General features: G+C 37.6%; 1 protein-coding gene across 13 annotated transcripts in view; it reads right to left on the reverse strand.

Moving 5' to 3' along the window:
- baz2ba (bromodomain adjacent to zinc finger domain, 2Ba) overlaps positions 1-14,526 on the reverse strand; it is a 252,745-nt gene that overhangs the window by 3,313 nt on the left and 234,906 nt on the right. For 10 of the 13 annotated variants that reach the window (XM_072261994.1, XM_072261996.1, XM_072262004.1 and 7 more), the window contains 4 exons: positions 13,166-13,473; positions 12,642-12,777; positions 10,186-10,332; positions 1,084-1,355 (listed from right to left, as the gene is read on the reverse strand). In XM_072261994.1, coding sequence (XP_072118095.1) covers positions 1,084-1,355; positions 10,186-10,332; positions 12,642-12,777; positions 13,166-13,473 — 863 coding nt within the window. Of the gene's footprint in view, positions 1-1,083; positions 1,356-10,185; positions 10,333-12,641; positions 12,778-13,165; positions 13,474-14,526 lie in introns of those variants that run through there. The other 3 variants (XM_072262003.1, XM_072262002.1, XM_072262005.1) reach the window with 2 other exon arrangements.

Consider the following 14,526-nt stretch of genomic DNA (forward strand, 5'->3'; position numbering starts at 1 on the left):
AATACCCCTCTCATCCATGTACCTATCTAAATTTCTCTTAAATGTTGAAATCAACCGCGTATCCACCACTTGCACTAGTAGCTCATTCCACACTCAACTCTAAGTGAAGTTCTCCCTTAAGTTCCCCTTAAATATTTCACCTTTCACCCTTAACAAATGACCTCTAGTTGTAGTCTCACCAAACCATAAATGGTTGCATTTATCCTATCAATACCCTCATAATTTTGTATGAAGAAGAAGAAAACCCTTAACTCCAAGTGGAGTCATCAGGACGTCGTCATGTCGACATTTTTTTTTTAGCAGGCTTTCTTATTTTTACGAGGCTGAGTTGCTAGCTCGACGCTCAACCCAGCACGGATGGAAAGTGTGCAAGGGAGCCAGCTGGATTCGAACTCGGGAGCCTTCGCTCCGAAGTTCGGTGCTGATGCCCCTGTCCACCAGCCCTCTACATAATTTTGTATACCTCTATCAAATCTTCCCTCAAACTTCTACATTCTAGGGAATAAAGTCATAACCTACTCAACCTTTCCCTCTAACCCAGGTCCTCAAGTCTCAGCAACATCAGGGCAAATTTTCTCTGCATTCAATCTTATTGACATCTTTCCTGAAGGGAGGTAACCAAAACTGCACACAATACTCCAAATTAGGCCACAACAATTTCAACATAACATTCCAACTCCTGTACTCACCCATTGTCAATAAATGAGGTCAAAGGAGAAAGGACTTGCAAGCTGACAGGAAGGCAACACCAACTCAAATAACCATGTGTTACAACAGTGGTGTGCAGAAGAGCATCTCTGAATGCACAACACGTCAAACATTGAAGTGGATGGGCTACCGTAGCAGAAGACCACAAACATACATTTAGAGGCATAATAAAGTGGCCAGTATATCCTAATCCATCTTGAAAGTGCTTTCACTATCCTTTCATGCAATATATACCAAATTTCTTTAAAAATCAAGGAAATTCCCATTCCCTATCCACTTCTTCTGTCAATTATTTACCTATTTTACTATTAAGGATAGAGTTCATTATTCATATTAGGCATTCTCATATACAGTATTTGAATGTCTAACTCATACCTGCACAAGGACAAATCCTTGTTATTATCTTTTATGATTTTCCACTTCTTGTTAGGTGACGGGCCCTCTAACCTGGGTGAGTTCATAGATGGGCTATCCTCCACTTTTCGTTTTTTGGATTCTTTACTTCCTTTCTTTGGGGTACTGCTTGTACTAGCTGTCTCCTCTTCATCACTAATACCAGCTCCAGATAATCTCCTCGTCTTCTTCTGTTCAAAATGCTTTTTTGGACGATTTAGTACTTTTTTACTCCGTGGAGACTGGCCACTTGCCTATCAAAAGGAGATATTGGATGGAAGAGTAGAAAAATTAAAATTAATACTCTCAAATTTAATATCACCATACACATTAATGAGACATTGACTGCTAATACGTCCATATAAAATCATCTTCTTCATACAGGTGCAAAAAAATCAGTGGAATTAACAAGGGAGAGTGCAAAAGTTTTATATATATTTGTCAACATGGAGCGGAGAGTGAGTTTGTTAATCTGGCAGTTGCAAGGGATGTTGGGAACGGTGAGGATGAAGTGCCACTGGAGAGGTGTGGGATAGGTGGCAGAAAAGGAGCGGCAAGGACAGGGGTTAGACACACCCAGCCTGGAGACATCAGGCAAGGTCATTTAATTCCAAACAATTGGTTTATTGATCATTAGAGAAAATCTCTATGGTGCTCCCACTCCCACCCCTCTCCCCGTTCTCAGTCCACAACAGAGACCCATATCAGAATCAGGTTCATCAGCCATATGTCATGAAATTAGTTTTTATTTTGAGGCAGTAGTACAGTGCAATACATATTAGTTTTGTGCAAAAGTCTTAGGCAATATATACACACACACACACATACTATAATACACACATTATATACATACACAGTACTGTAGATCATTGGAAAATTTGAATATAAAAAATTGTTGAGAATTCATTGCAGGAGGCAGAGTACAAGAATAGCTAATGTCACTGCTAGTTGGAACAGACTGCGGAGGACTACTATATGGAGCACACAAGTAGACAATTGTCAGCTACAGCTTAACAAAGTTGTGCATTTGGGAATAAAGGAAAACAAATGGATTAGAAAACTAAAACCAAAGCTAACCAAAATTTCATCAATGTCTACCAACTGACAAAGCTAATTAATTTTGAGCTGCTTAATACAGTATATTCTAAATAATCTTTTATAATGCAGAACATCTGTTAGGCCTGTCCAAAGTAAAATTCATAACTTTGGAAAAATGTAATACAAAGATGATATGGTTGAACTAGAAAAAGAAGAAAAGCAATGATAAAGTGGTTTAAAAAAAAAGTCAATCTCAAAGAAATGAAACCTTCCCTTTGGAGAAAAGGAAGCTGAGGAGGTATTCATTTGAAAGTTTAAAGACCTATTAGTATTGTTTTCTATTTATACAGCTCAACAAGGGCACGCAACTATACACTTACATATCATAAACACAAGAGTTTCTGCAGATTCTGGACACCTAGAGTAACATACAGAAAATGCTGGAGGAACTCAGCGACACTTTATTCATCTCCATAGATGCAGCCTCACCTGCTGAATTCCTCCAGCACTTTGTGTGTGCTACACTGGCATGTTATGGAAGGTATATTTCACAGCAATTTCTATTCAACATTAAGAGAGGTCATTTTAGCCCAATGAGTCCATACTGGTTCAGGGAGCGATACAAATCCATTAATTTCCCCTCTGTAAATTATCTTCCACAAATCCCCATCGACTGTCCCAGATTTTACAACCTAGGGTCAATTTACACTGGCAATTAACTTTCCAAACTGGGATGTGGATGTGGAAGTAGATCATCCACGGAAAAACCCACACAATCACGGAGAGAACGTGCAAACTCCAGTAAGACATTCACTTGAGGTGAGGGTTGAACTTAAGGTGCTGGAGCTGTGACAATAGTGGACTTAATCAGAATGTGGAGTATTATTTTAATGATAGTCTGCAGAAGAACGATTGTTAAAAAATAGTCACAAATCATGACTGCACTATAAACCATAACTGCTGAGACAGCAGGAATCTACACATTAGATGTCTCCACTTCTAAAAGCCTATAAAACATTGGGCAGCACATTATACAGCATTTCTGCTCCCTCCATCAAAAATGGCTGGAAAAACTAAAATGCATGATTAACTCCCTCCCTATATGCCATGCAGGCGGCATGCCAACTTCCTGCTGTCTGCAGATTGATTTTAATTTGTAGCTGGTGCTAATCATGAAATAGCTGGACTCAACAGCAGAGAGCAAATACCCTCAGTAATCAGGTCCAGTTAAATCTCCTTGATGTTCCTTAAGAGTCAACATCCAATTCTTAAGAGGAGGAGCATTATGTCTGCAGGAGATACCGGCAGTTGTGTAGGTAATTGATCTGACCAAGGGACCATGAAAATGACACAGAGTTAAGGATCAATACCCTAGTCCTGACAAAGAGTCTCAGTCCAAAATGATTACTGCTTATTCCTTTCCATCGACGTTGCCTGACCTGCTGAGTTCCTCCAGCATTTTATATGGGATAATTGGCATTTTGGGTTGAAACCCTTGTCAGGACAAGGATCAGGACTGGTAGTACTATCACTATGGCAGATAGGGAGGGGGGATAGTCAATACTGGTCACTAGAATTAAATTTGGTGGGATTGGGGAATGCTAGAATTAACAGTTAGGCTCTCAGGGTCAGATGCAGATCAGAATGTACTGCACTGTCAGGAAGACTGTTTTCCAGAGTGTCCAACAGACAATCCCAGAAAAATCTGGTCAAAGTTTCCTGCAACAAAAATTGCTCAAGGAATAGTAGTAGCATTCCATGTGCCTCAATAGTTAGCATATAAAGTTAAAGTAGGCACTGAATGGAAGATTAAGAAAAATGACAACACTAGTATGAAATCAGAAGTGGACATTTACTGATGTCATGATCTGCAGGTTTTCTGATAGGTATTAACTGATAGGCACTAAAGTTCTTACTGGATATCCAGTGAGATTTATTCCACATCCGTCTGTGCATTACAAAGAAAGCCACTTTGGAAGTGTAAGACCACTAATTATAATAACTTCCAAGTTATCATGGATATAATGATGAACCACAATGATGTAAGAATTTAATTATTACTTCAGACTTTACAAAGAGACACATGTCCACACACATTCTTATACCACATGTGTGTAATGCTTCTTAGAGCAACCTCACATGAAACCAGGTATATTTGATGAAAGACAAAAAACAAATTGTCAACTCAAAGCTATATTAATTATCTTGTGAATACCAATACAATATTTTCCATGCACATTTTCACCTGTGTTGTATAAATGCATCATTTTTACAGTCTAATAATCACTATAATTAACAAACCAGCAAAGTGCAGATATCGGTGGTTCTCAAAATTTTTCTGCTCGTGGCCTACTTGTGATTTTCATTTACCTCTGTGGCCCCCACTTTCCATTGTCTCTGTTAGTTGAAGTTTTTTTTTAAAATCAACTGTACTAATTATTCTAATATACACTCAATATTTGTTTTAACAGGTTATAGGGATTATATAACATTATATTTAACATAGTTGCATATGAAAAATAAAACTATTTCAAAGCCCTGAATAGGAAAGTTTATAATAAATATAATAGCCTTCCAACAGCAGTGAAAAAGTGATTAATATTGTTACTTTAGATTTTGAGTGAGATCCTTGCAACTGGTGCAAACTAGTGAGTTTTTGAATTACCTGGTTGCACTTTGTTAAACCTCATTGAAGATAATCAAAGATAACCTCCTTTCACAATATCGAGAAGGTTACAAGCTTTTAATAGCAGGTGAAGAGTTTGACTAAAATCACATCCACACCCTACCCACACAGGCTAAGCTGTTTTGCTGCCCAATTTGCATCATCAGATTTTCCTATTCATTTCATTGTTTTCCAATTAAATTACATACAGTATATTCATTTCTATTTATATATTTTAGTAATATTTCACTAAAACAGTAAAATTAGCATGGCCCATTCAGAAACACCTGTGGACCCTAGTTTCTTGTTTTTTTACTTGAGGTCCCTATGAAATTCGGCATGGCCCTTTGGAGACAATATGACTCATGTTAAGAACCACTGATCTACATTATAATACTGTATAAATTTAACGAGTTTTAATTTGAAGCCTCCTTACTTTTTCATGAATTAAGTCACAAAAATGCAAAATCGTAATGAATATATTTATTGATATGTAAAACTTTAAGAACAGGTGGTACATAGTCTAAAAGTTACAAACTGACATCAAATATACCACTCATGATTGTACTAGAAAACATCAGAAAAATATAGATGCTGGAATCTGAAAAAAACAGGAACACTGAAAAAAAATCAACTAGCAAGGCAACATCTGTAGAAAGAAAAATTGGTTAACATCTTCAAGTAGAAGAGTTTTCAATAGCACTGTGATTCTAGTAATGTTAAAATAGCTTTCCCCCACAAAATCATGGCTGCACATGTTCCAGATATAAACTCTATCTGAATAAGTCACTGAAATACTTACTTAGCTCTTGAACTTCAACCTCATTGTCACTACATTCAAAATACTGACCCATCAAACTAACATCACTGTGGGAGTATCATGACCACACAAAACAGATGGAACTGTGTATCTTTAAAAACCTCATGGATTCAAGATGGTGCGTTGGCAACTAGATGCTTAATAAATCTTAGCCATAACAACATCTAGAAAATGAGCTCAAAAATAAATTCTTGTCATAATATAGTATCTGCAACAGAAGCCATATACAAATCATACAAAATCTAAACACAAGAGAACTGCAGATGCTGGAAATCCAAAGCAACCGACAAAATGCTGGATCAACTCAGCTGGTCAGGCAGCGTCTATGGAAATGAATAAACAGTTGATGTTTCCGGCTGAGACCTTTCTTTCAGACACAGAAGTACAACAGATTCTGACAAAAACAGCCCAATACTGTATCAAAATTTGAAGGTTAACAATGCTGGATGTGGAACTGTAATCTCTGGCGCTCACTGAGGTTATAAATCTCAAGCAGAACACAAGAGAATCCAAGCATAATGTTAAAGTACAACAACACTATGGGGCTTATTTTGTACCATGTGACATATCTGTCAGACAAGTTCCTAAACATTTACTCTATGTCTTAAAATAATTTGCCTGCAAATTAGCTGAAGAACTCAATATTCATGTTAAAAAGGTAACAGAAATCTGGAAACAACAAGATGGTACATTTCCTTAGAGTTGTACATTAAAAGTATATAGGAACTCAGTTCTATATTCATGATAACTCAATCCCTTATCTTGAAACAATACCCTCTTGATTTACATTCCTCTGGTATGGGAACTCTGAACATTTGATGTGATTCAAAGAAGTATTTTTTATATTTCTATCTCCAGAAAGTAAAACCTATTTATTTTTAAACTTTCCTCACAAGACAACCTCCTTAGCAATGAATCAATTAATTGAACCCTAGCTGAATGCCCTTCCAGGCCTTGTCATTTCCTATATAAGGAAAGAAAAGCAGACATTTTATGCCCTCTACCACTTAATCTTATTCTATTATTTAGTTAATGTACAGAAACCTTTATTGGAACTAATGACTTTGAATTTGAAAATAATTATTGCAAATGCCCTTTCTCTTGCCGAGGAAACTATCTTCCTCGTTTCTCAAGGGTAATAAATACCAATCTCCCCAGCAATGATCAGCTGCCGAAAATGAATAGAAAACTAAGGCAGAATCACTGTTTTGGCCTCCTATACTTCCCGACTAGTTTCAGTTCACTGACCTGAAATTGATCCACTTATCTCCATTTACTGCTTCAGCAAATCAGTCCATTTGTTAACTGAGAGTTAAAAATATCCTCAGTACAAGCTCTTAAGATGCAATTATTTTAAAATAAAATTTTTAAATGTGATACAGTGGATTCTGGTTAATTGGGCCATTGGTTGATCAGGGTAGCTGCTTATTTGGGACAACACTTCAAGAACAGAAATGAGAAAAAAAGCAGGGATTCCCTTTGTTTATTTGGGACATCATTCTGCTTAATTGGTGAAGGAGGAGACAGTTGCCAAAGTTTCTAACTATGGTCAGTCATGTGCATCTGGTTGGCCATTGCACACTACACCGTGCTTAGGACGTACATTTTTAAAATAGCATCAGATTTTTGTCATTGATAGTTGGTGAGAAACAAGCCACATGACAACTTCAACCTGTTTTGTTCACTGCGGTTTCAAGCATTCAGTCTTGGAGGTGCCAGAAAAGACCAGGAGTGGAAATGAAACAATTTCACTACTTCAACAAATTAGAGATTACAAAGAATTAAGATATCAATGATCTCCTTGAATGTTACAATGTACATGACGATTTGGAGGATGCAATCATTGTATAAAGGCAGTCCATTGCGTTTGTGCAGATTTTGTTCATTTACAGTTAATCAAAAGAAAAGTGTACACTGAATGAATTCCTCCATTGATAACTATTAGGAACTACAATTTCATCGTACAGTAGTAGTATTGTGTTTCAATTTGTTCTGTATTTCATTTAAACACATAATTTGTTACTCAGCTAAACAGCAATTTATCATTTTTATACATTTTTACCTATTTCCATGAAACCTTGACTAATTGGGGCAGGCCCTTAATTAGGCCAAAATATGTCCCAATGTGTCCCAATTAACTGGAATCTACTGTATTATAAATTCTCCTGAAACACGTAGGAATCAGATTTCAGGGCTCAGTAATTTGTTAAAAGGGCAGTTCACGTGCTCATTACCAGATTGTTCTTCAGCATGTTTGCCACAATAACATCCTGAATTTGCCATCTTTCTAGCACTCTGGCCACCACACAGCAGTACAGTCACTCAGATTTTGACTCTTGTCTAAACAAGGACATAAGAGTATATGATCAAAGCAGAACATTTTAAGCAAAATCTTAAAGGAAGAGGGAGGCATCTTTAGAGTGGGATTTTTAGGTCTTACAGTATTAGCAGCTGAGGCAGGGCTACAAACACTGAATGATTAATATCTCTCACTCTGTACCTAAGGAAACTGCAATCTGTATATCAGTTTTCTGTAATATGAGTTACTGGATCTTCACTACCCAACGAAATGTGAGCATTAGAAATAGTAATAGGCCATTCTGTCCATCACTTCTGCTCCACAATTGAAAAACATCAAGACTGATCTTTTACCCCTCTGCCACCTAATTTTGTGATTCTTTTAATATTTATCTTTATTAGAAATATATATAAATATATATACACACATAAAAATAAATATACATACACACACACACACATACATATACATACACACAAACTAGACACTCAAAGTAAACAAGAACCTCTTTTTTAATATATAGAAATTATTCATTCTTCAACTTGACCACTAGGGTAATCACGGTAGCAGAAATACAGCGAGGTCTAACCTGGGGGTTCCCAATTTTTGTTATGCCATGGACCAATACCATTAAGAAAGGGGTCTAGGGACCCCAGGTTGGGAACTCCAGTAGCTAATGCTCTTTCCAGGTTTATACAAATTCTCTTATTTACCATGCACATAATGATCATTTCCAAGATGTCTAAATTACAAAACTCATGATGATTATTTATGTTTTGCAGCAAACCTAGTAAATCAGTGTATTTGGGAAGCAGGCATATATTAGATTAAATTAAACTGAAATTAAACATCTGCACCTCAGTTTCATTAGCTACTTTGCAAATCTTCTGTAAAGTTACAAGAGCGAATTCAGTTTTCCAATTGTCTTAAACTTATTCTGTTTCAAAATGTACTAAAAGCACAGGAAACCTCTGAACATTGAAGTCTATGAGTTCAGATGCAGTTCAATTTGCTGCAGGTCTTCTAGATCTAATTTCACTTTATCTTGCAAAAGTAGCTTATAGTTCTGTAATTTATAGTAGCACATCGATGTCACAACACAGTCGAGCACAACCCATAAAAAGGAATCTGGATATCCATTTAGGAAATAAATAACAACGTCACCGGTGGAAAAAAGGCATTACAAAGATTACACGGCACTGAAATGCAACAAAGTAAATGACTTTGTTTTAAACTCAAACTACTCAAGAGCATTGGTTCAGAAACTCCAATTAGTTAACAAGTTTTAATGACTAAAGATTTCTGCTGATAGGTTAATTGCTAAAATTTGTATTTAAATTGGTCATTAATAGAACATAGCCTGGACAAGAAACCTGATGGAGTATGAGATTGTCACATTAGAAATTTTCTCATACAACAGTAGTGTACAGCAAGATAAAAACCAAGAATCAAAATATTTTTATTCATTTCTTCTCCATCTGTTGATCTCATCACGTTTCACTTTCTGCCAAATTTCAGCTTCTTGGCCATTAGTGGAAGCTTTCTAGTAAATAGCATTGTGTAAATTTGCAAGTTCAATGGGAGACAAATAAAAATCAAAAGCACGAGTGTGAACAGAAAAATAATCTGCCTGAGACAACTACTAACATTGCTAACCAAAGAGTGTGTATTTGAAAGTTCAAAGTTTACAAACACCTGATTTAAGGACACCTATAAATAAGCTCCCATAAATATCAAATTCAAATGAGAACCAGACTCAATAGGGCCAAATGGCCTAATTCTGTTCCTATGTTTTATGGAAATAGCCTGTTTAGGCACAACTACATTGCAGTAACCATACACCATTCTCCCTTAAAAACAGTCTGACAGTCTCACCACGGGAGACCACCTAAGAGTTGCTTTGGAACTTGATTAGTAAATGTTTCTATTGATACTAGTGTAAGAAAATTCATGTAAACAAGGTACCGTCCTGATTCTGTACCATTGTAACCAAACAGGGGAACACAATAAATAAATGTTAGCTGGCCTTTATCAACACCATTCATTTCAATACTGTGGAGGGGAGGTATGGTTAAGCTTATCATGTGATTCTGTAAAAATGTAACCCATTCATAACCTGGGAATGGCCTGGATTATTCTCCTCTAGTTAAAGCACTTATGATTTACAGGTTCTGACTTAATTGCTGATATCATAGGTTTTGCAATATAATAAACAGATACCTATTATCAATTGCATAGATTCAGACTTTCCAATTACGTTACCTTAGCAATGCAGGCAGGACAAAACCAGTCACCATCTGGAATAGTAGTGATTTTGGGCCTGTGACAGTAAGTGTGACATCCCTTGTCACAACCATCACAAAGAAGAAGCAATTCTTCATTATCTCCCTTTCGACATATCTGGCAGTACTGTTAAAAATTACAAATAAAAACTTTGATCAACTTGTGAGCAAGACTATCTGACTCACCTGTTGTCAAATCTTTCTAATGGCAGGCGAGGCCAAAACCCTCATTGCTGATAAGCCTCTTACCCTCCATGCCAAACTCCTGATCCCTTCCTTCATGCGCAATTATGGCATAAGCCTTATAGGTACAATTCCAAGAGTACCTGAGAGCAAATGAGTAATGCTTTTCTATCATTAACTCTGATTAAACCAACTGTCGTACTTTTTAATCTCATTGTTAAAGAACAATTTGTGCTAGCTACGTTAATATGCACTGACGTGGACAGTACAGAGTTTGAACAAAACTTCACATGGAGCTTGATCAGAGATATTTGGGTTCCAGTATGCAGCTCCTCAGGACCTTGCCATGGTTTAGAGGCTTGCATGCCTCAATAACCCATAGGCCTATGTTGGCTGAAGTCAGGGCTTAATGCTTTGACCTGTTTAGCATGGTTGACCCAAACAGGAGCCAAAAGATAGAGGGCAGACTAAGAGTGGTCTACCAGTCCTCCAGGTTTGGGGGTGGGGGGAGGTGGGTTCAGTTCAGGGCTAACAAACATGCCTGGTAAAACAAAATTGTTATGGAAACAGCAATGAAGAATCCTTCTACATCTGAGTGCGACAGTATTCCTGAGACTCTACCTGGAACTTGCATAACTGACACCAGTGAAAGCCAAGAGGAAGCTACTGACATGATGAAGGTAGTCCTGAACACTGCCAGAGATAGAGCATCTTCATTGCCGTCCTAAACACCAGTGGCGTAATGGGCAGTAAGTAAAGTAAAACTATGAAGCTGGACGCTACTGATCAAAAAGATCACTTTACCCTTCAGTGGAGTTGCTGTACGAGTTATAAATGTAAACATACACTACGCTATTATACACTGTCCAGTATGATGAGAAAGCAATATTTCTCCGTGCAATCAGTCCCAAAAGAAATACATTTTCCATATTGTTCTTAATACTGTGCTCAGTTCTGGTTGGCTCACTATAGGAAGGATATAGAAACCATAGAAAGGGTGAAGAGGAGACTTACAAGGATGTTGCCTAGATTAAGGAGCATGCCTTATGAGAATAGGTTGAGTGAACTTGGCCTTTCTTCCTCGGAGTGACAGAGGATGAGAGGTGACCTGATAGAGGTGTATAAGATCATCAGATGCATTGATCGTGTGGATAGTCGGAGGCTTTTTCCCAGGGCTGAAATGGCTAGCACGTAAGGGCATAATTTTAAGATGCTTGGAAGTAGGTACAGAGAAGATGTCAGGGGTAAGTTTTTTACTCAGAGAGTGGTGAGTGCGTGGAATGGGCTGCCGGCAATGGTGGTGGAGGCGGATACGATAGGGTCTTTTAAGAGACTCCTGGACAGGTACATGGAGCTTAGAAAAATAGAGGGCTGTGGGTAACCCTAGGTAATTTCTAAGGTAAGGACATGTTCGGCACAGCTTTGTGGGCCAAAGGGCCTGTATTGTGCTGTAGGTTTTCTATGTTTCTATAGTACTCCTATTTTAAGTTAAATTTGTAGGAATTGTTAGCAGGATGGCACTTCAGTTTATTGATCTGAAGTAGCACTTTCTAAATGGAGAGAAAGATATTACAAAGCATCACATTTTATGTTATTTTTCTACATTTCCACTGTGCACAATGTTCATTAAATAATATTTATCTCAAAGTTCTATTGATTTAAATGTAAAAAATGTGACTCATCCCAGGTTATGATGAGCTCATGATTTACTTTTCAGATTAAAATCTCTATTTAAATAAATCAATAAAGAAAATGTTGAATACATACAGCAGAGAGTATTTGAAATAGAGAAACAGCATTGATGTTTGAATCAAAAAAACCATCATCAAAACCAGGCAAGTGAGAAAACATCTAGGTTCATATCACAGGAAATGTGTGATTGGAAAGGATCCTTTAGTGGGATGACAGCAGGATAGCTAATGTTGTTCTGTAGCTCAAGAAAGACTAAGAATAAACCAGGAAATTATAGGCCAGTGAGGTTGATGTCAGTAGTGGATAAATTATTGAAAGGTATTCTGAGGCATAGGATTGACAGGATCTGATTACAGCTAATAAATCAGCTTCATTAACAGCAGTACAGCTTAAGGTTGAGGAATTGCTCTGACTGTACAGAAGTGCTTCTTCTAAAGTGCTTCACCCTAATGTCCAACATTTTGCTGACTGATAGTTTTAATCACAATAGGGGAAATGGAGAGAATAGAGATTAATGAAATAAATGGGCATGCTTATGAAAAGAAAAAAAGCAGGACTCACAACTTTCATGATTGATTTCTCCCATGCTATTGTCTTCTCCAATTGTTGAAGGCACATTGCTACCTGAGCAGCATTGTGAGCTTGAGACAAAGCTTTCCTCCACATTTTTAATCCAGGGGCAATATCTTCATCACTTCTGTTCAAAGCAATAAGAACAAAAATTATTAAAATGTTGATGCTGTTGGGACTGTATTCTCCTGAACAAAAATGTCACATCAAGCCAAAATGTTTTTAAACAGCAGTGTGCACAGCCAGTAGAGAGTTGATATAATGTTTAGGCACTGGAACTTCCCTTTAGCATTGTGGCAACATGACTTAAAGCTAATATATGATCAAATGACGTTGGACATTCCTGCAGACAAAAACATCCACAGTAAAAGAAGTCTCTACAAAGCACCATGCAGATAAGGATGATCCACATGGATCACACACACACAAGAAACAAGGGGGAAAAACAGGCAAGAAAAAAGGCTCCAATTAGCAGAAAAGCACAATAATTTTCCAAGTTAATCTCGATAACCTACCCATCACCATCACCTGTATTGGATGGTGCAGGAGCAGGAACTGTAACTGTGCCCACATTATCCAGTTTGATCTGAATGGTGGTACTTAAGGGGCTCTTCAGATACCTTCTCTCTATGTTCTTCTCCAAATCAGCCAGTCTTGTTACAGCTATATCTAGAGGGTTGCCATCTCGCCGTTCTATACTGCTGCCACTTTCCTCTTCCTCTTCTCCAGTGTGTTGGCCAACAGCGTGTTCCGCATTTACAGGTTTGTGTTCATAGTAGACCAGATCATCTCTGTCAGAAGCAGGCTCAGGACATATCCAACCCTGTAAAAAGAGGAAAAACAGTTTTTCCCTTTGAATTTTCTCAGTAAAGTACAGTCTTGTACTTTGCAGGTGTTGGTATCCTTCAGATAAATCGTGTAAAAACTTTGAACATTAATACAAATGGGTTAAAAAGCTGCAGGGAAAGAAAGAACTATCATCAAACCTTTCCTTTCTCTGAAATGACACATCTTCAGGGAGGAACCATTTGATAGACACTACTCATTTTAAACTTTTTAGGTTGAAATGTTGCTGCACTCTGAATAGAACATAGAAACGTAGAAAACCTACAGCACAATACAGGCCCTTCGGCCCACAATGCTTGCCTTAGAAATAACCTAGGGTTACCCATAGCCCTCTATTTTTCTAAGCTCCATGTACCAATCCAGGAACCTCTTAAAAGACCCGATCATATCCGCCTCCGGCAGCTCATTCCATGCACTCACCACTCTGCATAAAAAAATTACCCCTGACATTGAGCAATCTGTTTCATAATTAAGTAAACACTTCAGACAATTAAAATCCATCACTGCTAACTGTCCAGACAGCTTCACTTATGAAGTTATTTCTTGCATGTAGTAATTACAAATGCTGAGAAATTTTACAGCAGTCTGTTACACCATTAAGTCCTCTCAAATGTGACAAATAGGTGGGAAGCTCTCTCAAAAAATAGGATCACAAGCTGCATATTAGATTTTGCTGACAATTTTTTTTTTGACAAAGATTTTGTGTGCCACAGTCCTGAGGAGACAACAGATAGCGAAGAAAGAGTTTAAAGAATATTGAGTGGGGGCAGTCAGTATATATTGCAGTAGGGAAGGCATCAGATTTTTGGATCTTTGGGCTTTCTTCAGGGAAGGTCTGACCTGCACAGGAGAAATGGTTTGCACCTGAGCTGGAGGGTGACTAATATCCCGGAGTTGCAAGGGGGTGAGAACTAGAGCACCAGAACAGTGCCATTGTTGTGGAGAAAGATGTCGTTAAGCTGACATACAAGGTCAGGAATCAAAAGTTTGAGCATGTTGGGACTAGAGTCCTGTGCGTAGCTGCGTATAT

The sequence above is a fragment of the Mobula birostris genome, chromosome 6, assembly GCF_030028105.1.
Source record: "Mobula birostris isolate sMobBir1 chromosome 6, sMobBir1.hap1, whole genome shotgun sequence".
In the NCBI taxonomy this organism is placed as follows: domain Eukaryota; kingdom Metazoa; phylum Chordata; class Chondrichthyes; order Myliobatiformes; family Myliobatidae; genus Mobula; species Mobula birostris.